At 34.3% G+C, this 27,090-nt stretch overlaps 5 protein-coding genes across 12 annotated transcripts; 3 read left to right on the forward strand and 2 right to left on the reverse strand.

Moving 5' to 3' along the window:
- LOC109353552 (transcription factor bHLH63-like) lies at positions 2,576-5,640 on the forward strand. The gene is made up of 7 exons (XM_019595884.1): positions 2,576-3,252; positions 3,511-3,759; positions 3,864-3,998; positions 4,304-4,375; positions 4,498-4,707; positions 4,798-4,903; positions 5,338-5,640. The coding sequence occupies exons 1-7, from the start codon at positions 2,842-2,844 to the stop codon at positions 5,373-5,375; spliced, it is 1,221 nt and encodes a 406-aa protein (XP_019451429.1). The 5' UTR covers positions 2,576-2,841; the 3' UTR covers positions 5,376-5,640.
- Positions 8,837-11,731, reverse strand: LOC109355461 (protein RER1B-like). Its single transcript, XM_019598636.1, has 4 exons — positions 11,614-11,731; positions 10,921-11,282; positions 9,384-9,564; positions 8,837-9,224 (listed from the first exon to the last, which is right to left on the reverse strand). Exons 2-4 carry the CDS (start codon positions 11,268-11,270, stop codon positions 9,171-9,173), a joined length of 585 nt encoding a protein of 194 aa, XP_019454181.1. The 5' UTR covers positions 11,271-11,282; positions 11,614-11,731; the 3' UTR covers positions 8,837-9,170.
- LOC109355462 lies at positions 12,829-16,306 on the forward strand. 2 transcript variants are annotated; one of them, XM_019598639.1, is made up of 5 exons: positions 12,829-12,945; positions 13,297-13,474; positions 13,523-14,658; positions 14,775-14,800; positions 15,309-16,306. In XM_019598639.1, the coding sequence occupies exons 2-5, from the start codon at positions 13,332-13,334 to the stop codon at positions 16,053-16,055; spliced, it is 2,052 nt and encodes a 683-aa protein (XP_019454184.1). In that variant the 5' UTR covers positions 12,829-12,945; positions 13,297-13,331; the 3' UTR covers positions 16,056-16,306. The 2 variants fall into 2 exon arrangements, with proteins under 2 accessions (XP_019454184.1, XP_019454182.1); XM_019598637.1 differs by having other exon boundaries at positions 13,297-14,658.
- On the forward strand, positions 16,731-20,208 carry LOC109355463. Its single transcript, XM_019598640.1, has 5 exons — positions 16,731-16,847; positions 17,199-17,376; positions 17,425-18,560; positions 18,677-18,702; positions 19,211-20,208. The coding sequence occupies exons 2-5, from the start codon at positions 17,234-17,236 to the stop codon at positions 19,955-19,957; spliced, it is 2,052 nt and encodes a 683-aa protein (XP_019454185.1). The 5' UTR covers positions 16,731-16,847; positions 17,199-17,233; the 3' UTR covers positions 19,958-20,208.
- LOC109355464 (glucose-1-phosphate adenylyltransferase large subunit 1-like) lies at positions 21,423-26,349 on the reverse strand. Of its 7 annotated transcripts, none has more exons than XM_019598644.1 (16): positions 26,098-26,349; positions 25,711-25,783; positions 25,417-25,665; positions 25,145-25,267; positions 24,873-25,043; positions 24,599-24,691; positions 24,311-24,394; positions 24,177-24,232; positions 23,670-23,763; positions 23,064-23,252; positions 22,844-22,924; positions 22,508-22,594; positions 22,308-22,412; positions 22,115-22,221; positions 21,875-21,935; positions 21,423-21,772 (listed from the first exon to the last, which is right to left on the reverse strand). In XM_019598644.1, exons 3-16 carry the CDS (start codon positions 25,651-25,653, stop codon positions 21,671-21,673), a joined length of 1,590 nt encoding a protein of 529 aa, XP_019454189.1. In that variant the 5' UTR covers positions 25,654-25,665; positions 25,711-25,783; positions 26,098-26,349; the 3' UTR covers positions 21,423-21,670. The 7 variants fall into 7 exon arrangements, with proteins under 7 accessions (XP_019454189.1, XP_019454188.1, XP_019454192.1 ...); XM_019598643.1 differs by having other exon boundaries at positions 26,064-26,349; XM_019598647.1 differs by having other exon boundaries at positions 25,417-25,478; positions 25,521-25,783; positions 26,064-26,349.

Here is a 27,090-nt window from a genome sequence, read left to right on the forward strand (position 1 = left end):
CTTAAACTGTCATGACATTACAGCTGGGTATTATTATTTTGTTGGATGAAATATACTATACAACAAATTATAGAGCTGTGATATTTTCTTCATCTGATGAATACTTTGTTGACATTAAAATGCCACTAGATTATAATTAAGCAAAATAGTTATAGCTATAGTTGTATCATTATATTTGGAGGACCAATGGAGCATTTAACTTTATTCTAGAGCCAAGGCTCACCGTCCATATCATTATATTTGACATTTATGGCTAACGAAATAATCCATTTTGGGATATATGGTTACATCTTTTTACAAGTGTTGTTCACATGAATCAAATCATTGACTGTTTGGTTTTTTTTGGAATCTAGCAGGTCTTATACAACTAAATCAACACATTGTCGGTCACAAGTATCATTTTGTGCATGGCCCCAAACTAATCTGGATTTTAGCTGAATATGATTATAATGACAGAAAAACTCATTTTCACAAGTATTTAATGCAGCCATTTTTAGAGATTCGAAATCAAGATATCTAATTAACCTAAAACTTGCCCAATTACCTAATAATACCTACAGGTTATAGCTATAAACAATAGGACTATTGTTTATATATATATATATATATATATTGGTTTAAGAGAAACCAAAAAGAGAGACACTACAGTAGAAAAACAAAGAGGGGGACATAGTAGTTCTCTGTTGATGTATACCACAAAGAAAGTGATAGAGACTTGAATAAGAAATAAAGTTAGAGGGAGAGAAGAGAGGGTCCATTTAGTAGGATTGGGATCACTTGTATTTAATGGTGTTTTATTTCATGTCTCATACCAATCAAAATGTGACTTTTTATTATTTTTTGTTTTTAATTTTTTTCTTTTATTCATGTGGCAAAATATGATAGGTTTGAGACATAGGAAATGTGACATGGTTGGGAACATGTAATCATTGTGCCATTTGGTGATAATGGAAGTTGCCTTCATCCTCTCTGGACTTGATCCCACAAATCTCAAATTATATTATGTGACCTTTACATTTCAATATTGCTTCAAACTTGAAATGATAGCATAAATTTGGAAGTAAAGCATATTAGACAGAATGTGTAAATGTGAAGTAGCAAAAGTATCATCCTAATTAACACTTAACATTCATTAATATAATTAGATAAAGAGAACTCAATCTATCTCCAGAGGTGTTAAGTAAAAGCCACGGATTACTAGTAAACTAATTAGAGTTAAATGGGAATATTATTAAGAGTTGGGAGATAAGAGTTACTATATTTAGAAAGGGGTGAAAACAAGACCTTAATCGAGAATCTTGAACTAATCATCAAAATTAATGCATTCTCTCCCTAATATAACATTCAACTAGTGAATTGATATTTCATTCATTTTTATAAACAAATTTCACATACAAAAAAGCTAGTTGAAATATATTAGGAAAATAGTTTCATACAAATTCTTCTATATTATGAGAAAAATAATACGTGTTACAAAATTATATTTTATTATTAATAATTATTTTATAATTGATATGTACTACTTTTTTGTGGGTGTGAAAATTTATAGGATGATTTATGAGGAGATTATTACTGAATATATTAAGAGCAACTTTCTCCTATTTAACTCCATCTCACTTATTATTAGTTGAATTTAATATATATTGGGGTAGTTTAAGTGTTTTTTATATTATCAGTTAACCATTTACCACTTATATATTAATTATTATTTATTTTTAAAAAAAGTAATACAAATCAATGATAAATAATATGTTGACAATATAATTTTTTTTACGGGTTGTAAATTTTAAATTGTTATTAGCTTTCCATTATACATTACACATCATCATATGATATGTCAGATCAAAAGCTCCATATAGTACCACATGGCATTACCCACGTGGGTGGCAACATAGGTTGGACCAAGCTTCTTGCCCTTCTTGGTGGGGCCAGATAATTGCCATGACCAAGCCCCCATAACTATCTCAATATTTATTCTATTTTTTATTTGTTATTATAAATATTTTAAAAGTTTAAGTTTTTTAAAGTTATTTCTCATTATCAATTTTATATTTAATTCATTAAATGTCCATAAAATTAATGACTAGAATCTTAGAGTAAGTGAATCCTCTTTTATTTTAAATATATTTTATATTGAATAAATCAATAATCTATTCATAGCTCTCTTCTTATGATAAATAGCAGAAGGATACACCTTGGGATCATGTAAGTGGGTCCAAAGCACACAGCTTCAATATGGCTAATTGAGGATACGAACTGAGTATGAGTCTCAGACTCATCTCCAATACCTGATAGATACAAACTCATGAGACTCATCTCCAATATCTGAGAGGAAAGTAATATCAAAAAATAAAATAAAAATATCATATACAATTATACTTATATCATTATATTTTGTATGATAAGATAAATTTCCCTCTAAGTATAAGCAAAAAATTGCATTCCTCTATCAATTAATGGGGATGAGTATAACCGTGTGACTCTACCCAATTCACTTTCCTAACATATTAAAGTATTCAACCATTCTCATATATATATATATATATATACGCATCCAACTCCTCTCTATCCTTAACGAACAACATACATTTCACTCTTTCTCTTCTCTTTCACTCACTTTTTCTCTCCTCTTCTAGTTTCTACAATAAACCAGCGCACGTTAACGACATTCTTCATTTATCTAACCAGTAAGAGTTTAAGGGTTACATGGCTTACTTTGTTTATACATAAAGCTATTGCCTTTTTCAACTTACCCTGCGTACTTTAGCAGCAAAACAGAGGCATTATTAGTACTTACTCTGTTTTACCTTCAGAACAGAGTATCCTAACCATAAGAACAACATGTTGCACTGTCTCAACACTTCGGGGAATGTAGGAGGAAACTGTTCAGAGATAACAGTGTTGGAAATGCAAAGAGCAAGTAGGAAGTGGCAACAAGAACAACACCAGCTGCATGAGGAGGAGGAGGAGGAGCAACAAGGGTTCTTTTGTGGTGGTGGTGGTGGTGGCGGCGGTGATTCGGCGCTTGTTCACGTGGTTGCTCACTCAGTGAAGCCTGGCCTGGATTTGGAAAATGGGTTGCATAAATTGAGAAACTTTGACATGGGATTAGAGTCTTCTTTATTGCAACATGTTTCTGCTTTTGAGGAGAATTCCTCTATTTCAAGGACTTGTAGTAGAGACATGGTTTCACCAATGGAGAAAAAACAAACCTTCAAAAAGAGAAAATTTGAAAAGACTCAGCATTCCAAGGTGTGTGTAAATTTAAATTGTGGTTGTCGTTATTGTTATAGTTATACCAATACTATATCATCCTCTAGTTAATAAGATGGATAATGAGTGAAGATGAACTATCATAGTTATTGCACTATAGGATAAATTAGGAAAATATGACATAATTTTAATATATATAAACACATTACTTATATTTCTCCTGGTCATGACCTTAAAAGATAAACTAACTAATGATAAGAAATTAAGAATGAATGTTGTTGATTTATGTTTGTTTAGGTTGTAGAAGAAAATGATAACAAGGACAAGAAGATCAAAGTAAGTTGTGATAAAGAGGAATCCAAAATGACAGAACAAACCAGTAAGAAGAACATAAAGCCAAATACAAGTAAAAACAAGGAAAGTGTTGGTGGTGATAGTTCGAAGGAGAAATCGAAAGAGTCCGAGGCTCAAAATCCAAAGCCTGATTACATTCATGTCCGAGCACGTCGTGGTCAAGCCACGGATAGTCATAGCTTGGCTGAAAGAGTGAGTACACACTTAAATAGTCATAGTGATATGTTCATTGTGTTACTTGCAGGTTTAATTTTTACCACTCGGAACTTAAGGCAAGTATTTTTATTCTTGTGCAGGTGAGAAGGGAAAAAATTAGTGAGAGAATGAAGTATTTGCAAGATTTAGTACCAGGTTGCAGCAAAATTACAGGAAAGGCCGGAATGCTCGATGAAATCATTAACTACGTTCAGTCCCTACAACGACAAGTTGAGGTTAGTTTCGGATCACTTCATTCATTATCTTTCACATTGGTCTATAAGAAATTAGGCTACATTGTTTTCTATTGGCACATTGGACAAGTATTTAGGAATTACATAATTCTAGGTATCCTTCATGTGTATACAATTTTCATCTTTTCAAGATAGGCCCAATTACAACAAAATGGTAAAAGTTATTCTGTCATGAAGTAATGTGTGTAAATATGTGGATGGTATTATTCTTAAAAATTATATGGTTTGAATATGAAACGCGATTGAAGAACGAGTGACTTACTCTATTAATCTATCATGGCATGCAGTTCTTATCAATGAAATTAGCTGTTATAAACCCAAGGTTTGACTTCAACATTGATGATTTGTTTGCCAAAGAGGTAAGAGAAATGTAGATACCAGAACTTCTATAGCTCAATCACATTCTATAACTATGAGCAAAATTATTTAGAACTCGCGTAAGCGTTATTGTTTAACATACTCTTGTATCCGATACCCTCAGGTGTTTCATGCTTGTTCTCCAAGTTTCCCAAACATAGAGATGCAATCAGACATGAATATTAACCCTGCTTATCTTCAGTTCAATCCAGCACAGCTTGTTTCATATTGTGGTGGATTAATAAACAACCCTTCAGATATAGCACTTAGAAGGATCACCAGTGCACCGGTATATTTGCCTGAAACGTTTATCGACTCATCATCTTGTTTCACCGTAGGTTTCCACTTTCTGCATTTGTTCCCTACTCTTCTTGTTCTAAATGATTAGTTTTCTCCAATTGATATTTTTTTATGTGCACTGCAGCAAATTTTACCTTCATCAACTTGTGAAGGTGATTTCCAAAACCTTTACAATAATGTGCCTTTTGATCAAGCTCGAATAGCATCATTTCCTTCTCAACCACTTTCAGGTAGCTACAAATTCATGAATTGTCCAAACACTTCTTTCCCTTGGCCTGATATCCTATAAGTAGATTCAAACAAGAGTGGATTTTCATAGATATGAGATCCTCACATATATTGATAAATGAAGAAATTTTTACAAAGGGGTTTGATAATCATTTAGTCATGCTACCACTTTTCTTTTATCTCCTTCATCTTAGAAAAAGTAAAGTCTTTTTTAGACTAGCAAGTTAGTTAATGTATTTTGTGAAGTAAAATAGGATGAAAAAAAAGCTGAAAGCTTCTCTTTTTTATGATGAGGCCCTGGATCAATCTTTTTCTTCAAAGACTTTTAGGCCATTCCACAATCACCTTTATTTTATACATGTAAAATTATTTAATTACCACCTTGAAAATAGTTAAACTAGGCTACTTTTGAATCCACTTGTTTTATATATTGCAGGTGTAGTTGACACTAGCAATATAAAGATGGAGATGTAGATGAGATATTGTATTACCATTTATTAGATGAACTTATTCAAGCCTCTTATTAAGATTATTTTTTCTTTTTAAAGAACATAGCATAAATTGGTTGTATATTACTCTATAGTATAATAAGATCATTTAAGTATCTGTTAACTTCAGTAACCTTCTTTTGGATGTTTACAGTACAATATAACCAAAGGGAAAAAAAGGTTGATATTTTACCTATCTCAATGTACATAAGAGTGGTGATGGCAATCTTCCACTGCTTTCTTTGTTTTCATCTTTTGTTCTCTCCAAAATCTGAATGTTTGGTTAAATAAAAGTAACATAAGCTTGATGGATGCAAAGGTCACACTTAATAATAATAATAATAATAATTATGAAATGATGCAGGTTATAGACCTAATGTGAAAACATAAGGATGTACTCAACATTAATTTAATCTAGTGCATATATTATAGACCTATATTCATTAAATGATCCAAGTTGGTGACAAGTTCATTAGAAGATAAATTCAGCATTCAGATTTTCATCTTAGTTTGCATTATATTTTTGCATTAGAAGTTCATAACCACTCCAACTTAAATCTTTAAACATTTAAGGTAAGTTCTTTTTAGAAAATAAATTCTCAGGTATTAATGCACTCCTTTAAAGTACACTATTTTTCACTTAACTTTTGATTCAAAGTTTCCTCCTTAGGTTATCTGATAAAGTGATAATGCAGAAGCATAGGTTTGAGTAGAGGTTCTGAGATTCAACTAAACCTTATCCATGTAGTTGGATGAAGTGGAAAAGCAACATTGAACATTTTGAGAGAGACAAAGGCTATGAGCATGATAGTGGACCATGTAAAAGTAGCCTTTAGGGACAGAATAATAGTCTCTTGATTGAGACAGAGATAATTATGCCACAGAGTGATGAATATGATGTCCTAAATGTGACAAGAGAAGAAGGGGATAGACATACATTTCAACTTCCTCAATTAATTAGAATGATTTTTCTGTCACTGAAGTACCCCTATTGAATTGGACAGAGATCTCATGTCTCCAGTAATGTCTGATTCCATATGTTAGACCAATCAGATTTTAACGAATAATATAAAAATGTTACTTTTTGGTTTTAACCACGCATCACTTAAATAGAATTGAAATGAGTCATAATTCAATAGGGACAGAGGAGACTCACACAAAATAGAAAAAGATGTTACTATTGTTCATTGGGTTCTTCTATTGTTCAGACTTTGGATACCTTTTAGTAATATTCTTCAATGATTTTCAACTTTCCCTGGTGCCTTTTAACCTCACTAAATAGCACTCACTCAATTAAGTAACCTCACAATGCAAAAAAATTCAGATATGATAAATTCATAAAAAAAAATTGTATAGCTTGAAATTTAATACTCTCTGAAAGAAAACTTTCATTCTCTAATGCCCCAGTGATTTTTTTTTATTTTAAAAAAATTGTTCAATTCTAACTTCACATGATACTTTGCTAACTCAATCATAGACGCCAATGTCATTTTAAGGTATAATGTTTTTCTTTGCATATTGTGGAGCATTTTGATGTACTCTTCTCTAAGAAGTTAACATGTCTAACAAATCATGTAAAGACATAACTATATTCGGCATAGATTGATGTCTTAATATGCATGAAAGGAACTTTTCAGTTTTAGGTTGCATTGATTGTTAGTTAGGAGTTAGGACCACATTAAAGTTGGAAAGTGTATGTTGGAGTTACTAGAGCCTCATGTTTGCTTCACTTTGAAGCCATATATAATGGTGGACCTGCCCCATCCTCCTTATTGATTCCTTTTGTTCATAGAGATAAAGTACTCATCCTAGATTGTTCAATGCACGAAGCTGACACTTAGTAAAATTTGGGAAGAATAGGTGTACATAGCCTTAATTTTATAAGTGGAGAAGTTGTTTAAAGGATGTTAACTTGTGTTAAATTTTACGGAAAATTGGATGGAGTGATTGATTTGCGCACAAAGTTTGTATTATATAGATGATTGGTAAGACTCTTCAAAAAGTCTATATTCATGAGGATCAAGTGTTGAAACAAATTCAAGGTTAGTGTTATTCAAATTCAAGGTTAGTACTAGGTTGTGAAGAAAGAATGTTTGTTTTACAAATTTGGACTTTTGAATATATACTTGCTATCTAGTAGTTATTTTTAATGGCAAATGTGATATTTCATTATATATAAAAGGAGAAATATATTTACCATATTATTTTTTCCTTTGTTTTTGTAGTAGTTATCTTAATCAGATTGTCTAAGATGCATGGTCCTAGCATCCTTCTCCATTCTACCAATATATACCATTTCAGGCCTATGTGGAGTAGCCTTTTTATACACTTCTTCAATTTGCTTCCTCGTCCAACGATCAGATATATCTGACTTTCCAACTTTGTTAAAATCAGTCCACTCTACCTAAACAGAGATTTAGCAACAAAAAAAAGAATCCAGTGTCTGTTGTATTTTTTGGTGTTTGAGCCGGTAATTAACCTTTAGTACACAACTCACTTCATTTTGTTATAAATAAAATTTAATGTAACATTAACAAAATAGATTTTGTGATATTTAACACATGTCTCATCCTAATGAGTGGGTATCATCTCCATTACTGGAGAGTCCAATATTAAATGAGATTAAAATATGTGACAAAAAATTATTTCAACAGTTATATTACATGTTATTTTCTAATAAAAATAAATAAATAAAAATTAAAAAAAATCTCATCATCATATTCTGATACTGGTCTCTTCGGTAGTACTGGAGAGGAGTTCAACTCCTTCCTACCACATTATCAAGGATAGCAAATTATAACATATCTGTGTTTTAAAATTTAAACTTAATGTGGTTTTAGATCAAGTTCATGTATTATTTTAGTTGTCCTAGTTCATCCAAGACTTACCAAGAAACTCACCACATTAGTCGATAACAAGATTCTTCAAACATGCTAACATGATTTGAGTCATTTCAAATATAATGCAAAAACATTTATATAAAAAGAGGAATCCTCCTTCAACAATCTTTAAGTTTCTAAATGAATTAATTATCAGCTAAATCCACATCAGTATTAAGTTGTTAATTATTGACAAGAGGGACACCTTGTGGAAAAACAAATTAATAACATTTTAAATAATATAATAAAATACTTAATTTTATCATCAATTTTTAATTCAATGATTTATTTATGAATGTAAATACTAAATATACGCGTTGAATGAACCCAGTTCAAACCTAGTCATTATTGAATCATATTAAAATCTGCTTCAGAGTAAATACCGGCCAAATTATAAAGCATGCGTTCAAAGTTAATCTCATATCAGTATCTCATAGACACTGCAATAGAAGTTATTTATGTTGGGCTCCATCAGAATAAGTTACTTTTGAAAGAGAGTGAAAATCACACATCAAGTGACAATTTTAAGAGTCCATCACATCCTTATCAGTAAGATTTTCTAAACAAATGAAAACGCTGGTAAAAGTTTGCATTCAAAATAATAGAAAATACCAGGCAGGGAAAAATTACAGCATAACAATACAAGAATACATTTCCAAGAAAATCTAAAACTGAAACAAATACTAATGTATATGACGATAAAGTTCACTGCCAACATTTGCATGTCTTCTGGTTTCATATAACTAGTGGACACAATAAGATTTTCTGTAACTGCATATAAGGCATTCTTAATACTCCCACTACAAATTCCTTCAAATAAAGGGGAAAATTGCACTACCCTGAATTGCTCACAAAACCTAGCTTTGAGATATGTATTCTTCAAATCATGAAACAGCCAAGTATCAGTCTGCACGAGCGCCACTGCTACTTGCAGAAGATCTCTTGCCACCATACTTCTGTAAAACATATTTATTTTATTTTTTTAAAAAGATTATTAACTGCTGTATTTAAAATGACAAAAAATAAAGCAGAGCTTGCTTCTGCTGAACTTCATCTACAAACATATAACAGGTGTACGATGTAAATGATGAAAAGCAATTTAAGCAGAAGAAAACCTGCTTTCCAAGGTTGAATGGAATGTATCTGTATTTGATCATGTGTGCAATTTGGCGCCTCATTGTAAGGACAAACAGAACGATCCAGTAACAGAGTAATATAGGCCAGAAGACAGGAACATCAAATACGGAAAAGAAAGTCATCACAAATGCTATGCATAAGGCCTTTGTGAAAGAATACCTGCATCAACAATAACAATTCAAATCATTATTCTTACCCAACAATGGAGATTCTCTCAAATTGCTCCCTAACAGAAACAGGTAGACTCTAGACTCTTGTGAGTTGATCTTATAATTATTCATTGAACAAATACAAAGGTATGCACATTCACAAAACAAACCACTTTCAGCAAAGCTGGATTAAATAAATCATCCCATTCCAATGTAGCTGAATATAGTGATTCTTGATTTCATCTTTATGATGTGTTCCAGTTATACGACATTTAAACTTCACTCAATAACAGGCTTGTTGCCTAAAAATCAGTTCCCCAATGAGGCTTATGGGATACTAACACAATATGTCATGTAACGAAATCTGGCCATAAATTTTAGTGACTTGCATTCTAAAAACTATGTCTTTGTGAAAGCATGAAACTTGACAAGGAAAGGGAAGCACATATAGAACACAGGACATGTATACAACACAACATAGTGATAATAAAGTTAATTATTCCAATATTTCCATCAATGATGGTATAAAATTCAAAAAGTAGACATAATGTGAAGTGACCCGGATTCCTACTGCAAACAGTGCAGATAATTTAGGCCAAATAATGTGGGGAGCACATCTGCTGTACCACAAAGTGTGCCACTCCCTGTGCCACGGCTTATGATTGGTTGAAAAAATATATTTAAATTAAAATTTTAATAATTAATTATTTTTCTGACCAATCACAAGCCATGGCACATGGAGTGGTACACTATTTTGGGACAGCAGATGTCCACCCAATAATGTGAAGGGGAAGTTTGTGTTTCATGAGAATAATGTGATCAAGGAGGTCTATGTTTGAGGAAAGTTTTAAACAAAGAAAGGACAAATATGAAAGTAAATATGACCAACAGGCTCTGGAACCCAGATGCCAATAATGATGAACTGATTATTGAATGGTTACGGGCTGTGGCAGCTGGGAGCAAGAAATAGCTGACTATATCTCTACCCGTCCTGAAGGCTGGAGTTATTTTCTAATGACCAATAAAATGTTTACCGAAACAGTAAATGGAAAATTGGCAAACTTACTACATAGCCACTAAATCAAAGCTGTGCAAACTTATACTACCAGCTAGAATTCAAAAATAATAGTCCTATCTGAAGACACATAATGAAAATTTACCATAAACAAGCTACGACAAGTCAAATCTCATAAATAAAATGCAGCATACCAAGATGACAGGCACTGAAGCAGAAATTATAAACATGAATCCTAAATTTAATCAGTTTTTTAGAAAAAGAAAAGGAAGTTAAAATGTCAACATGATACTTTGCACTTTGCAGCAATTATTATAATGCATTGCCCATAAAACAAATTCCACGAATTACCAGAATTTGAATTCAGGAAGTCGGCGGATGAATGGTTTGAACTCATCAGAACCTTTAGTTGGAAGCATAGGACCATCAGAAGGTTCCAGCTCAGGATCAACCAAGGGTGACAGAAACCCAATCAACAGGTTCAGCAGGTAAATTCCCAGACCATAGGACACAATGTAAAATCCCTGGATATAAAAAACCCTCAAAATATAGATTGAGGCAATAACCACAGTCCCGATCCATCTATACGTAGCGTGTGGGGTCGATTTATCAAGATAATACTGAAATCGCCTCGAAAATTCCAGCAACCATTGGTTCACGGGTGCAGCAGCTGAGGCACTGCTGCCTCCAGTTCCTTCCATTCAATTCACAACCTTCAAAACAAGCAAATAAGCATTTCATTCATATATCTGGTGTATATAACAACATGTCATTGCGTATCAGAACCAATAATCCACATATAAACACGCATATTCACTTTTATAATTGAACCGACATTTATTGAGTTCGAAACCCTCATTTTCCAACGAAATTTCACGTGCATAGGAAATACAAAAAAATAAAATGGAGCAGGTATTGTTTTGATGATATTATATGAGTTGGAAATGAAGATCTAGCATAGACGTTGCGTTATTTGCAAAATCGAAAAACCCTAAGATTATGGAAAATCGAAAAAGGGAATGGGAATGAAGAAAAGGAGCTGACCTGAGAGGAGAGAATCGAGATTGGAGGTAGAGAAGGAGATGAAGATTGAAATTGGAATTTGAAGGAACCGAACAAATAGCAGATCTACAAGGAGATGCGAATTTACGTTCTCTCGTTTTTTACACTTTTTTTCCCACGTTTCTTGTTTTAGTTGCGTATTTTATTCACTATCTTTTATAAATTTATATTTATTAATTTAAGACTATAACATCTTATAACAATATTTACTCACAATATAAATATTTATATACAATAAATATATAGTCTATTGTTAATTTGTATTTTCATTTTAAAAGTTAATGATAATATAAAAAATTTACTGTGTAGATGCATAGATTTTTTTATCTTATTATAAAGAATTTATAACAAAACATTATTCGTCATTTTTTTTTACTTTTATTTAAGTGTCAGTAATGATGTAAAAAATTCTCACATTGATATTATGTATATCTTTTTCTCATAAATAGATTTATATGTAGTCAATATATCTTTATCATTTTTATTTTATTTTTATAACTTATATTTAAAGAGTCAATAATAACTAAGTATGAAAAATACAATGACAATTAGTAATGACAATGATAATCAAATCGGTGTATATCCTTATGAACCCAGGCTGAATTTAACTAGGAAACTGGTAAATACCCACTTTGTTTAGTGTGACTTAGTTATCTACCATTTTAATTACATATAGAAATTATACATTTAATGTATGAAAGTTTAATTTAATCTGGAAGAAAACTAAACTCATTCTTCTATCTTACAAAACCTAAAATGACTATAGTATTATTACTGCTGAAAATAAGGTGTCAAAAGTATTAAAAACCAAAATATGATTATTATTATAGATTTAATATATATACTTCATATTATAAGTGTTTTTTTACACTATGAATAAATCATACTTACTATTCATATGCTAATTATTATGACTCACACACAAAAGTAATACAAATTAATTATAAATAATGCATAAATTTTAAATTCTATTATTATTCATTAGATGCGGTTTTAAAGTGGCCACGCAGCATAATTCGAAACATAAGAGAAATGTTAAATAAAAATCCAGCCAAGCAGTAGTTTGAAGTCAACAAAACCAAACTGATATTTCCCAAGTTAACTATATTACAAAAACAATCAACGGACGAGGTATAATCCTTGCTTGTGGGACCCACCTACAATATTATCTTAACCGTTGATTCTTTGCAGTAACACACTTTTCCTTCATCTCCACTTTTATTTCTTCTGAACTTGTTTTATTTCATCTTCTCTGCTCCTCACTGGTTCACACTTTCGCCTATTTCGATTTTCCACGTCTCTATTTTTTTGAAGGTAACTTCGAATGAATCTCTTCCTTGTTTTCAAATGAATCGCTAATCATTGACTTTGTTGTTTCGTGAATTCCGTTGAAGTTCGATTTGCTGCTCTTCGCTGAATTCAATTTCAATCAAGCATTTTCGATTTCGATTTCGCACCAAAAATACATTTATTGATCTTATTCTAGTAATTTCTATATCAATTAGGATTCAACTTTATTTATGTAAAGTGTTGGATGCTTATGATCTAGTTTTATTCATTTGTATGTATCTGCATGTTAGGTTTTTTTAGATGAAGGCTTATATTTTGTCTCACTTTCGATTTGAAAGTTTATTTTGCTTAACCAAGTTTCTGTGGTGGAAATAGTGGTGTGTTGTTGTGGTGGAGAAAGTGAATCAGTGATGATGCCTAGTGATATTGTACAAGCATGTCATCAGGGTGAGGGGGTGGATGGTCAGGTAATGCATGGTTACCAATCAGCCTGGATGGCTCATTGGAAGCACACAAACTATAAGTCAGCAGCAACACCGGCAGCTCGCAATCGATTATTAAACAGTTTCGTGGTTAAAGAAATCGAAGAAGACAATGATGATGAGCAGCGTGATTTGATTCGCGATTGTGGGCCAGAGGTTGCTATAGATGGTTCTGTGCATGCTGGAGCAACCAGAGAAGCAGATAGGGATACAAGGATTACCTTCAGCGATGGGGTGAACCCTGGAAAATCAAAGAATGCAAGTTTAGGTTCAAAATCATTTCCTATCTTCAGAAAGAAGACTGATGGAATTTCTTCTATGAAGAGGGAACAGAATGGTGTTTCCCGCCGGAGATATCGAAAATCTGAAACTGAAGCAAGCTCTGGAGAAGACGATGTTTCTATATACAGAACTGGGAGTCACCTACCATCAACATCTTCACATGCTCCTCTTAGAACAGCAACTTCAGTAAGAGAGAACCAATCATCGTCTACAGGAATTTCAGCAGCGCCTTTGTTGATGAAATCTCTGTACAGTGTTGAACAGAACAACCTTGTTTCAACATCACTATGGAATGGCTTTGTGAAATCAGCTTCTGACAAAGTGCCAAATGGAAACGACAAAGGAAAAACCTTGGTGTCTCCTTCCACACGTGGACAAGATAAAATGTATCAATCAAGCTACAAGTTAGCATCTCAAGAGCATTTCACACGTACTAAATATCATAGCTATTCTCTTTTAATCCGCGAGAAGAAAAAGAGTAGCCTGTTAGACCCTCGAAGATCTTCTTTCCCAAGATGGTTTCAGGGCGGCGATGCTCATTTACAGCTTGATCCCATAGCAGGCAGTGGTGATGGATATTCTACTGCTAATGTGGAGACTACGAAGTTATACACTAGTTTAGACTCAGTGGAAGAGTCATCAAGAGATTATCCCAAAATATCCCTGACAACTCGCCATTTTCTGATGTCAAAAAAGGCTGATGCTAATTTATCTGCCCGAGGCCAGTTCTTTAGAGAGTCAATAGCACCTATCAAATTCAAAGGAAATGCTTTCAATGAGATGGAACATTCCTCTCCATCCACGAGTGACCATGATTTGGAAGGTATGAAGCTGGAAACTCTAGGGAGCTCAAAAAAGAGTGAAGGAAAGGAAAATATCCAAGATTTCAATAGTCCAACAAACCTGAAGAATGAGTCATCTGCTGAAACTGATACTATGGACATATATGCTTTACACAGGAATCTCTTTCCTGGTATGTATGCACACTTTCATAGCACATACCATATCATGCTATTCTTGAAGCCTTGTATTATAGCTTTGATGCTCTTTTCTAGCTGAATTTCTGAAACCTGTTCTTGTTTGTTGCAGGTATTGTTCCATTTCGAACAAATAAGGTAATGTGTTTCGTGCTTGATCTTTTTGATACCATGCCATTTAATTTTTTATCACCACTATCTTGGTTAAGCATTTAAATGATTGGCAAAGGTTCACCTTATAAGTGAGCATGTAAGGGTGCATCTGCCCTTACATGATCATTTAGTGGGTTGAGACCCCTAGTAGATGCATTCTTAATTGCTTACTTTAGAAACAAATCTACTCCAGAGGATCTTTATCCTATAAATGATTTGCATTGTAACCTGGTTTTTGACTAGTCCGGCTTTGGGGCAAATAATTGGTTCTTAAACTTAATAACCATATCAAATCTGAGAGTTTTCTTGCAGCAATCATATTGCATTTTTCTCTATGCTTGGATTACTTAAGCAGGTCGCCTAGGGCATTGGTTAACATGACCCATTATTTATAATAGTAGCAATGATATTATTGCCCATGGTTAAATCTGATACTATTGTAAACTTTTTAGATGTTAATCAGGTAAAATATATCAAAACTTGAATTTTGTAGTGCTCCGAGGATAGTCATAGCTCGCCTACGTCTCAAGTTGCAATTACTTCAACTGTAGAGGAAAACAAAGGAAAATTGGTGTATATAGCAGTACCAGATATAAACCAAGAATCTCCAAAAGTTCTCACTATGGCTAGTCCACTGGTTGACAGGGAGACCAGCACATCAAGAACACACAGCCTCGACGTGGAGCACCTCCTTTCTCACGCAGATGATCATGCAAGATCAAAATCTGGCACTAGTTCTTTGGGACCAGATCCTAGTAGCAGATGGGCAAAACGATTCAAGTTATGCTTGTCAAGTTCTGCTCACGGTACCAATAGTGCAACAATTGGAGAAACTTCTTCGCATGAACAAGTAAACAATATTTTCAGAAAAATGAAAGGTAGAAAAACAAGCTTGGAACCGAAAATGGCATGTCAAATCGAAGAGCAGATGGTGCCAGACCTATGTGCAACAACATTAACAAATAACAAGTCTTCTACTGAAGAGAACAAAACTGCAGAAATTACACTTTCACATCCGTGGATCCGAAGGTGGTATCATAATCAAGATGTATGTCCCCAAAAGAGGCATGAATTATCAGAGTTTCATGAACCTTCTTCAAACACTCCGGAAGAGTTCCAAAAGAAACAGTGTCCAAGTATTGCTGCCATGGCAATGATGGGAAAGGCAATGAAGTGTTTGAATCCATGTGAGCTTATGGAAAAGGGGCCTGTAGTAGTTTGGAATATGAAGGGATTTTGAAATTGCTTGCCATCAGTGATATAAATTTGTCGTGAAGTTTATGGTGTGATATCTATGGGGTTAGTTTGAGAGGAATGCAGAGAAGTCAGAAATGATCACCATCTCATATGCCACTATCACTACCTTGTTCTCCTCAGGTTTGGATTAATTGAGTCAAAATGTAAACAGTGCATGCATCTAAAGATAGCATGTTTGGTGTAGAAGAGTGCTTTTAATGTATATATACACATGCAGTAACCTTTTCCATCTAAGTTGGGGAAGTATATCTGTTGTCCCACAATGAGTGTCACACCATGTGCATGACATAGATTTAATATATATACTTCATATTATAAGTGTTTTTTTACACTATGAATAAATCATACTTACTATTCATATGCTAATTATTATGACTCACACACAAAAGTAATACAAATTAATTATAAATAATGCATAAATTTTAAATTCTATTATTATTCATTAGATGCGGTTTTAAAGTGGCCACGCAGCATAATTCGAAACATAAGAGAAATGTTAAATAAAAATCCAGCCAAGCAGTAGTTTGAAGTCAACAAAACCAAACTGATATTTCCCAAGTTAACTATATTACAAAAACAATCAACGGACGAGGTATAATCCTTGCTTGTGGGACCCACCTACAATATTATCTTAACCGTTGATTCTTTGCAGTAACACACTTTTCCTTCATCTCCACTTTTATTTCTTCTGAACTTGTTTTATTTCATCTTCTCTGCTCCTCACTGGTTCACACTTTCGCCTATTTCGATTTTCCACGTCTCTATTTTTTTGAAGGTAACTTCGAATGAATCTCTTCCTTGTTTTCAAATGAATCGCTAATCATTGACTTTGTTGTTTCGTGAATTCCGTTGAAGTTCGATTTGCTGCTCTTCGCTGAATTCAATTTCAATCAAGCATTTTCGATTTCGATTTCGCACCAAAAATACATTTATTGATCTTATTCTAGTAATTTCTATATCAATTAGGATTCAACTTTATTTATGTAAAGTGTTGGATGCTTATGATCTAGTTTTATTCATTTGTATGTATCTGCATGTTAGGTTTTTTTAGATGAAGGCTTATATTTTGTCTCACTTTCGATTTGAAAGTTTATTTTGCTTAACCAAGTTTCTGTGGTGGAAATAGTGGTGTGTTGTTGTGGTGGAGAAAGTGAATCAGTGATGATGCCTAGTGATATTGTACAAGCATGTCATCAGGGTGAGGGGGTGGATGGTCAGGTAATGCATGGTTACCAATCAGCCTGGATGGCTCATTGGAAGCACACAAACTATAAGTCAGCAGCAACACCGGCAGCTCGCAATCGATTATTAAACAGTTTCGTGGTTAAAGAAATCGAAGAAGACAATGATGATGAGCAGCGTGATTTGATTCGCGATTGTGGGCCAGAGGTTGCTATAGATGGTTCTGTGCATGCTGGAGCAACCAGAGAAGCAGATAGGGATACAAGGATTACCTTCAGCGATGGGGTGAACCCTGGAAAATCAAAGAATGCAAGTTTAGGTTCAAAATCATTTCCTATCTTCAGAAAGAAGACTGATGGAATTTCTTCTATGAAGAGGGAACAGAATGGTGTTTCCCGCCGGAGATATCGAAAATCTGAAACTGAAGCAAGCTCTGGAGAAGACGATGTTTCTATATACAGAACTGGGAGTCACCTACCATCAACATCTTCACATGCTCCTCTTAGAACAGCAACTTCAGTAAGAGAGAACCAATCATCGTCTACAGGAATTTCAGCAGCGCCTTTGTTGATGAAATCTCTGTACAGTGTTGAACAGAACAACCTTGTTTCAACATCACTATGGAATGGCTTTGTGAAATCAGCTTCTGACAAAGTGCCAAATGGAAACGACAAAGGAAAAACCTTGGTGTCTCCTTCCACACGTGGACAAGATAAAATGTATCAATCAAGCTACAAGTTAGCATCTCAAGAGCATTTCACACGTACTAAATATCATAGCTATTCTCTTTTAATCCGCGAGAAGAAAAAGAGTAGCCTGTTAGACCCTCGAAGATCTTCTTTCCCAAGATGGTTTCAGGGCGGCGATGCTCATTTACAGCTTGATCCCATAGCAGGCAGTGGTGATGGATATTCTACTGCTAATGTGGAGACTACGAAGTTATACACTAGTTTAGACTCAGTGGAAGAGTCATCAAGAGATTATCCCAAAATATCCCTGACAACTCGCCATTTTCTGATGTCAAAAAAGGCTGATGCTAATTTATCTGCCCGAGGCCAGTTCTTTAGAGAGTCAATAGCACCTATCAAATTCAAAGGAAATGCTTTCAATGAGATGGAACATTCCTCTCCATCCACGAGTGACCATGATTTGGAAGGTATGAAGCTGGAAACTCTAGGGAGCTCAAAAAAGAGTGAAGGAAAGGAAAATATCCAAGATTTCAATAGTCCAACAAACCTGAAGAATGAGTCATCTGCTGAAACTGATACTATGGACATATATGCTTTACACAGGAATCTCTTTCCTGGTATGTATGCACACTTTCATAGCACATACCATATCATGCTATTCTTGAAGCCTTGTATTATAGCTTTGATGCTCTTTTCTAGCTGAATTTCTGAAACCTGTTCTTGTTTGTTGCAGGTATTGTTCCATTTCGAACAAATAAGGTAATGTGTTTCGTGCTTGATCTTTTTGATACCATGCCATTTAATTTTTTATCACCACTATCTTGGTTAAGCATTTAAATGATTGGCAAAGGTTCACCTTATAAGTGAGCATGTAAGGGTGCATCTGCCCTTACATGATCATTTAGTGGGTTGAGACCCCTAGTAGATGCATTCTTAATTGCTTACTTTAGAAACAAATCTACTCCAGAGGATCTTTATCCTATAAATGATTTGCATTGTAACCTGGTTTTTGACTAGTCCGGCTTTGGGGCAAATAATTGGTTCTTAAACTTAATAACCATATCAAATCTGAGAGTTTTCTTGCAGCAATCATATTGCATTTTTCTCTATGCTTGGATTACTTAAGCAGGTCGCCTAGGGCATTGGTTAACATGACCCATTATTTATAATAGTAGCAATGATATTATTGCCCATGGTTAAATCTGATACTATTGTAAACTTTTTAGATGTTAATCAGGTAAAATATATCAAAACTTGAATTTTGTAGTGCTCCGAGGATAGTCATAGCTCGCCTACGTCTCAAGTTGCAATTACTTCAACTGTAGAGGAAAACAAAGGAAAATTGGTGTATATAGCAGTACCAGATATAAACCAAGAATCTCCAAAAGTTCTCACTATGGCTAGTCCACTGGTTGACAGGGAGACCAGCACATCAAGAACACACAGCCTCGACGTGGAGCACCTCCTTTCTCACGCAGATGATCATGCAAGATCAAAATCTGGCACTAGTTCTTTGGGACCAGATCCTAGTAGCAGATGGGCAAAACGATTCAAGTTATGCTTGTCAAGTTCTGCTCACGGTACCAATAGTGCAACAATTGGAGAAACTTCTTCGCATGAACAAGTAAACAATATTTTCAGAAAAATGAAAGGTAGAAAAACAAGCTTGGAACCGAAAATGGCATGTCAAATCGAAGAGCAGATGGTGCCAGACCTATGTGCAACAACATTAACAAATAACAAGTCTTCTACTGAAGAGAACAAAACTGCAGAAATTACACTTTCACATCCGTGGATCCGAAGGTGGTATCATAATCAAGATGTATGTCCCCAAAAGAGGCATGAATTATCAGAGTTTCATGAACCTTCTTCAAACACTCCGGAAGAGTTCCAAAAGAAACAGTGTCCAAGTATTGCTGCCATGGCAATGATGGGAAAGGCAATGAAGTGTTTGAATCCATGTGAGCTTATGGAAAAGGGGCCTGTAGTAGTTTGGAATATGAAGGGATTTTGAAATTGCTTGCCATCAGTGATATAAATTTGTCGTGAAGTTTATGGTGTGATATCTATGGGGTTAGTTTGAGAGGAATGCAGAGAAGTCAGAAATGATCACCATCTCATATGCCACTATCACTACCTTGTTCTCCTCAGGTTTGGATTAATTGAGTCAAAATGTAAACAGTGCATGCATCTAAAGATAGCATGTTTGGTGTAGAAGAGTGCTTTTAATGTATATATACACATGCAGTAACCTTTTCCATCTAAGTTGGGGAAGTATATCTGTTGTCCCACAATGAGTGTCACACCATGTGCATGACTTTGTGATTGGTTGAAAAATATATATTTAAATTAAAATTTAATTTTTAAGTATTTTTTTGACCAATCACAAGGTGATGGTATATGGAGTGACACTCATTGTAGGACAGCAGATGTGGGGAAAATGGCTCGAGAGTGATTGTATCTTGTCTTACCACCAGCGTCATATTGCCAAATGCCAAGCTATGCCTACATTAAGTGTTAGTCTTAAGGTTTCATAGAATATCATGTTGAAGGAGTTTCATATACAATAGGACCTTTTGGGGGTGAATTTTTCATTCGTGAGCAATAGCTTCCTCTATGTGGTGATGTTCTACAGCTTTTTTGAGATTAAAGCAACTAATGGTTTTTAATCTTCTTTTTCTCCTGTTAATCTTTCACTCCAAAAGATTATGATTACGGAAAGAGTGCGAAGTCTAATAAAACCAGCGTGTACTCTAATTGAAACTTCAAACATGTTTGATTCCCAAGGTCTAAAACTAGAAGTTCACCGAGTTCTTAATACATGTATAAAACAAGAAAGATTGGAGAGAAAATATCATAAATATTGTGCTTCCAGGGACCCTGGACTCAGGTCCATGTTCAAAGGAAGAAAAAGCCTATCCAGAAAAGGAAGGAAATAACACGTAGCCCAAAAGGAAGAAACGATGAAGTGAGAATGAATAAAGGTGAAGGAAAAAAAGATGGGAACAGGTTTGCCCAATCTGAGGAATCTGGTCCATGATAGAAAAAGCCAGTGACCTTTACATTCGTACAACCATTTTGTACGGAATCCTGCGTTACATTTTCGATATTCCTAGAAAATATACTGTGTTGTCCAATATTTTTATTCTAAAACTGGAGATAGAAGGCACAACGCTGGCGATGAATCATAGAAGAATATAATTATCTCCATGAGGGTATCGAAGTAAACAAAAAGATTTCTAAGAACTTAGAGAGTGCCAAGTGATTATTAAATTTATATTAATTATTGAACTATAGTACAATAACAACTTAGTTATATATATGTTGCATCAGCTGAAGGCAAGATTATCACCTAAGGGTACTCTAGTCATATATTTTGCCTTTAAATTTTGTTGTGCCAAACAACTATCTAACCTATTATAGCTTGTTAAGAAGAGTGGGCAACTTCATTATCACTAGTAATAGTAATGCTCCAATGATACATGTAGAAAACAGCTTGAGAGTTCACACTCACCTTTTCATTTTATTTACTTTTGTGAATCTTGAAGTTTTATTCATCCTAATTTTACTGTGTTAGAGCTTCTATTTTACATACATAGCAAAAAGGGTACATCAGATTTCTCAGTTGGACTTAGTGTTGCAACTGCTACCCTTGTGTTCCAAAAGTGAGAGTTTTCCAAGGAACCAACCAGCCCATGAAGCCAAGTGGTGTCACTGGTGTGGACTCTTATATGACAGTGCCATCTTCTATTGCTGCCTTCTCCATTATGATGGTGATTCCTGATCGAATGTAAAATCCATCATCTGCTCTATCTGCTTCTTGAACACCCTACAGATAGAGTAAATGAATTGGTAAGAGACCATATGAACTAGTAACTGATACAATTGGCTCAAAAGTACAAAAAAAATGAGAAGGGGTAGCCATGCTCACATCTTTGTTCATGATGATGACATTTTTCCCAATCTTAGCATTCTTGTCAATTATGCAGTTCCTTCAACAACAAAGATGTAACTGTATTAGCTTTACTAACATGTCAAGCTAATTCTTTATCATGATAAAGACACAACATGTATAGTTACACTTGCAGTGAACTTTTGAAACCAACAAACATTGAATTAGGTAGTGTACTGTGTGTCCATCTTAGGATGTAGTAACTGTTAGTAAGATTACTTTATCTTGGTGTTACTTCCAATCCCAATGGGAACCTTCCCATCTGCTAGAAGAGAAGCTATTTCAGATTCAGTTTGGTAATAGTCTGCTCCCATCATTACAGTGTCCTGTAAAAGTTGATTTTAGATGGTATGAAAGGAGTATTAAATGGAGTCACCAAGTATCCTTGGTCTACAAAAAAATGGTACTTTACCTGAAGCTCGACACCATAATCCAAACGAGAACGTTCACCAACAATGGAATGTTGGACAGTACATTCCCGAAGGAAACATCCATGAGAGATTATTGCATCCACAACCTAAAAAATCAAGTGAAAACATGATTATAAGCAGGACATGTTATGAAGATAGAAGCAAACTTTTAAGATAAATAGATTAGCATTATCATACACACCCTGCATTTATCAATCTTTGTTGGTGGTAGGAATCTCGGAGATGTGAAGATGGGTGTCTTGGGATCATAAAATTTGAACATTGGACTCTGCAACAGAAGAACATAAAGAAGATATTAGTTTCAGGACAAGGCACAAATCCTACCCCAGCCTCCAACCGGTTATTTGTTATGTCATATTTGATTTATCATTCTCAGGTTTAGTATGCTACAGTTTGTAATTACATGGTTAAGTTAGCTTTTAACTAATGCATGGTGCCATAGTGTTTGTACCTATAAAATAGGAGGAACTGAGGAACACTAAATTATAAGATTTAAACAGTGATTATTTGAACCCACCTCTTCAGTAAGAGCCAAGTTAGCATCGTAAAAGGTTTTTATTGTTCCAATGTCTTCCCAATAGTCTCTGAAAAAATAGGCCTACAAAAAGGTGCAAGACATAAAACTTGTATTGTTACCTTGTCAAAGGAATTAGTTCCTAGTAAATGGAAGATAAGACTTCTTCTAGAATGGATCAAAACATCTGAAAAGGAAACATATTTAGTGGAATTTATCTTACTTGGACATTGTGTTCCCTCACAGCTGCAGGAATGATTTCAGATCCAAAGTCATTGGATGTAGGATATCTCCATTTTAGAAGATTCAGTAAAACTTCTGTCTTGAATACATAAACTCCCATAGATGCAATATATGGTGATTTTAATGCCTCTTGGGGTGACAACCCGAAAAGAGAGGTATCTGCTTGCTGCTTATAATCAACAGGAACACATAAATATGTTATGATCACATTATTAAAGGCTGCAATTTTGTAGAAAAATTACAGAAGGAAGGAATAATTAAAGGCAACTTTTCCTTGGGGTTCAATTCTACAGAACTTTGCAAATCAGGCTATATATTTTGCATGTTCTTAAGTTGAAAATGAGGATGGTAATTTTATCTTTGCTTTTTGATAGTGATCAATCTAGGAGAATTACCTGATAAAATGAAAACAAAAAAGGTAAACACTTTAGATTACTTGGTTATGAATCAGTTACATTGCTAGTTAGAATTAAATGTATTGAGTCACAACAGTCCACTATCACTGAATGTAAGAGAGTATCAAGTAGTATTTTTGTACAGTTTACTTTTCATTTGATCAATACAATCAGAATAGCTTGGGACTTACCATTGCTTTCAGACCCTCACCCTTTGGTTTCTCTGAGAAATTGATGATGCGACCTCTACCATCTACACTCACCAATCCATAATCTGATGCACGGCTGAAAAGCATGCAACTAGAAATGAAACTTGGAGGAAATTAAAGTTGAAATGATTAGTTTTGAAGAAGTTTTTCATGTGCTCCTTTTGTTTTGTGGGTCTTACCTTCTCAATCAAATACACGTCCTAGACCAACAAGGTGTTGGTCTAGTAGTGTAAGGCCCCGCTAGATTCCCAGGATGACCAAAAGGTTCAAGGTTCAATTCCTATGAGCGACACTTGTTGGGAGGGGTGGTCAGGCACCCCGAAAGAGATTAATTCCTTATCAAAAAGGTGAGGAGATAACCTTGGTACCGGGATTTAGATTGAAATAAAATGGAACACTTCGAAGTTCATATTGTGTCACAGCAGCAAAGTGATACTAAGCAAACAAATGCAATGAAAAGAAACAAATCTAAAAGAAGCCAGAACAGACCTGTCACCTACAGCAGCACATGAAACTGTGATATCTGCATTTCTGTCAACATGACTCTGTATTTCATATAAGATAATGAGAAAAAACTTTGAAAATGAAATGAAGAAATAATCTCATCACATTACACTGTCTACCTGCACAAGGTCCATGTAATCCATTCGATATAGATGGTCTCCGGCCAAGATCAATACATTCTCAACGTTTGTGTGCTTAGCATCCTACAAGAATCAAACTATTACACTACAGTTAAAAAAAACAAGTTCCGGTGCATGTCCCACCTAGTTGGGTCAAAAGATGGTAAATGTACACAATCTTAACTCATGATCTCTACGTCACAAGAAAAAGACAAACAACTTTATCGTTAAAAATAGGGGCATGCCACATACTGTAATATGGTATATACAAAAGGATCAGTTTCCCACCTCAAATACCCATGTAAACTGCCTCACAGCATCTGCAGTTCCTTGGAACCAATTCTTTCCAGCTTCTCCTGGTGTTTGAGTAGCCGCCAGAACCTGTTTAGGATTTGTGCTTTAATAAGTTATTATGAACCTAAAGTTAGCACCTCTAAAATATAGAAGAAATAGTTTCCACAAGAAACAATTATCACAATTTATGAATGTCTTTATCATATCTATGACCAACTTAATTATGATGCATGACAGATCAATTACCATCAATTTCCATGATGCCTACCTCCACATATCCATCCCCAAAGTTGATGCCATTTCCGAAATAGGCGCGGGAAATGTGACGGTTCAGGGATGCAGAATTGAACTGAGTGAGTACAAATATTTTGTTGAGGCCACTGTTGATGCAATTGCTCATTGGAATGTCTATAAGCCTATAGCAGCCACCAACAGGGACCTGTATATGCATACCAACAATTTCCAAATTGTTTCATTGTTAGTTTTTACTATCCAAAAAGTGATGCTTGTTCAATCAAAAAGACAATGCTTTTTACTCACAGCAGGTGTAGCAGCTCTTTTGGTAAGAGGAAAAAGTTGAGTCCCAGGACCTCCTCCCAATATGATGGAAACAACATTTTTGGGGTCAGCTTTTCTTCTGAGAAAAGTTGGCACTTGAAAGGACTGAAATTGAAACCCACAATTAGAATACAAGTATAGAACCATTTACCAATTTGTTATAGAAATATAGCCACAGAAAACTAAGGGACCAAGTGTAACAATAAGTAGAAAAATGCCAAAATGGATCCCAGAACTGAATTCAGCCAACTTGCCACAGATTCTTTGGCATTGTTTGATGTAAAAACAGCACGTATGAGACCAGGTTTGGCATTATGCACCCTTTCCTGGGTTCTTAAACTTGTTGCAACCTGGTTAATAACCCAGGGACTATAATTAAAGCCTCCTTTGATTCTTTCACCTAAAAAGCCATTATCTTGACCAAAAGTATGGCCTTTTCTTGAGTTTGCAAAATGGGTATTTGCTTTCAATGTCACACAAGCAGACTCCATTGTAGTGCTAAAAGAACCAGAAATTCATATAGCCCAGAACCAGATAAGAGTAATGGATCAAAGTTGTTCAAGTCCTTGCAAAAGAGTTAAACCTCAAATCTCAGGTTTAAACTTTAAACTGAAGCTCCATCTGTAAGCAAATAAAGTGAAGTAAACATTACATAAATATATTACAAAGATGGATACACAAAGTAGTTTCAGAGAATCAAAGTAACGCAAATATAATACCAAATAGTTCATAGTGATAAACTAATATAATACTAAAATGTTAACATGAAGAAAAACCCTGCTTTATGCAACCTCATAATGTAAAACAAAAAACTATGCCACCCAAGTTCCTTAATGAACAAGAAGTTTAAGCTGAACAAGTAAGACTATGAACTATAAAGAACTAGAACTAAACTACTAACTTGTTAGTTTGGTGCAAATGAGGAACCAGAGAACTAATGAGAGTGAGTGAGATTCAGATTATTAGAAATGAGAACTGAAAATGAAGGTATATGAACTATAGTGTAAAATGCGATCTAGTACTAGTGGTTGCCTTTATTGTATAGTGAGACATAGCATTCACGAGAAATATGGGAGAAATGTTACCACTTTGGTATACATCAATTTCCAAAAACTATAGGGATTATACCAAAATATCAATAAATAATAATGTTTGTTATAGTTCATGTCTTTCATTTCACATGGTAGTACAAGTTTCTAGACTAATGTTATATACGTGTCAAATTTGAAGCATTGGTCGTACATTAAATCAAAGGAAACACATAGGAAGATTATAATTGAACAAATAATACGAATTTATATGGTTGTTATGACAATGGGGTTTCAATATGTGCGGCCACTTCACATGTTGCAACACTTATTGATATTTATGATTTATGGCTTAGCTAATTTTCACAGACATGATTATTGTTCAACTTTATTGAAATCGAAATTTCAGAGTTTTCTTGGTTGTAATTGTCATTTCACTATCCAATCATGTGAATAGGTTAGAACCACTAATATGGCCTAACTTAGTATAATTGCACCTAAGATCATATATGATAGTAAAAAATTTGCTTCACAAATGTATATATAACATGTATGACAAAGTTTATCGATGATTGGAATGTTAAAACAGAAAATGTGATCCACGTAACCTTCATTTATACATATTAATTGTAAATGTCTGCAAAACTTAACATGGGCTATGATGATTACTTTTCAGTTCCATGATTATCATGCATAAACGCAACTTTGGGTATATTTAGTGTCTTCATTATTTCGGAACAAAGAAGTTATTTGTAACAAACCCTTTACATCAAAGTTATAAACATTATGTTATTCCTGAAACCAAATTATTTTTATCACATTATGAAGGGACTAAAAATCAAAACAAAGGATATTAACGTTAGTCAGAATTCTAACTTTTCCAAAGTAAATTCATTTCAT

This window comes from Lupinus angustifolius, chromosome LG08 (assembly GCF_001865875.1).
Source record: "Lupinus angustifolius cultivar Tanjil chromosome LG08, LupAngTanjil_v1.0, whole genome shotgun sequence".
Taxonomy (NCBI): domain Eukaryota; kingdom Viridiplantae; phylum Streptophyta; class Magnoliopsida; order Fabales; family Fabaceae; genus Lupinus; species Lupinus angustifolius.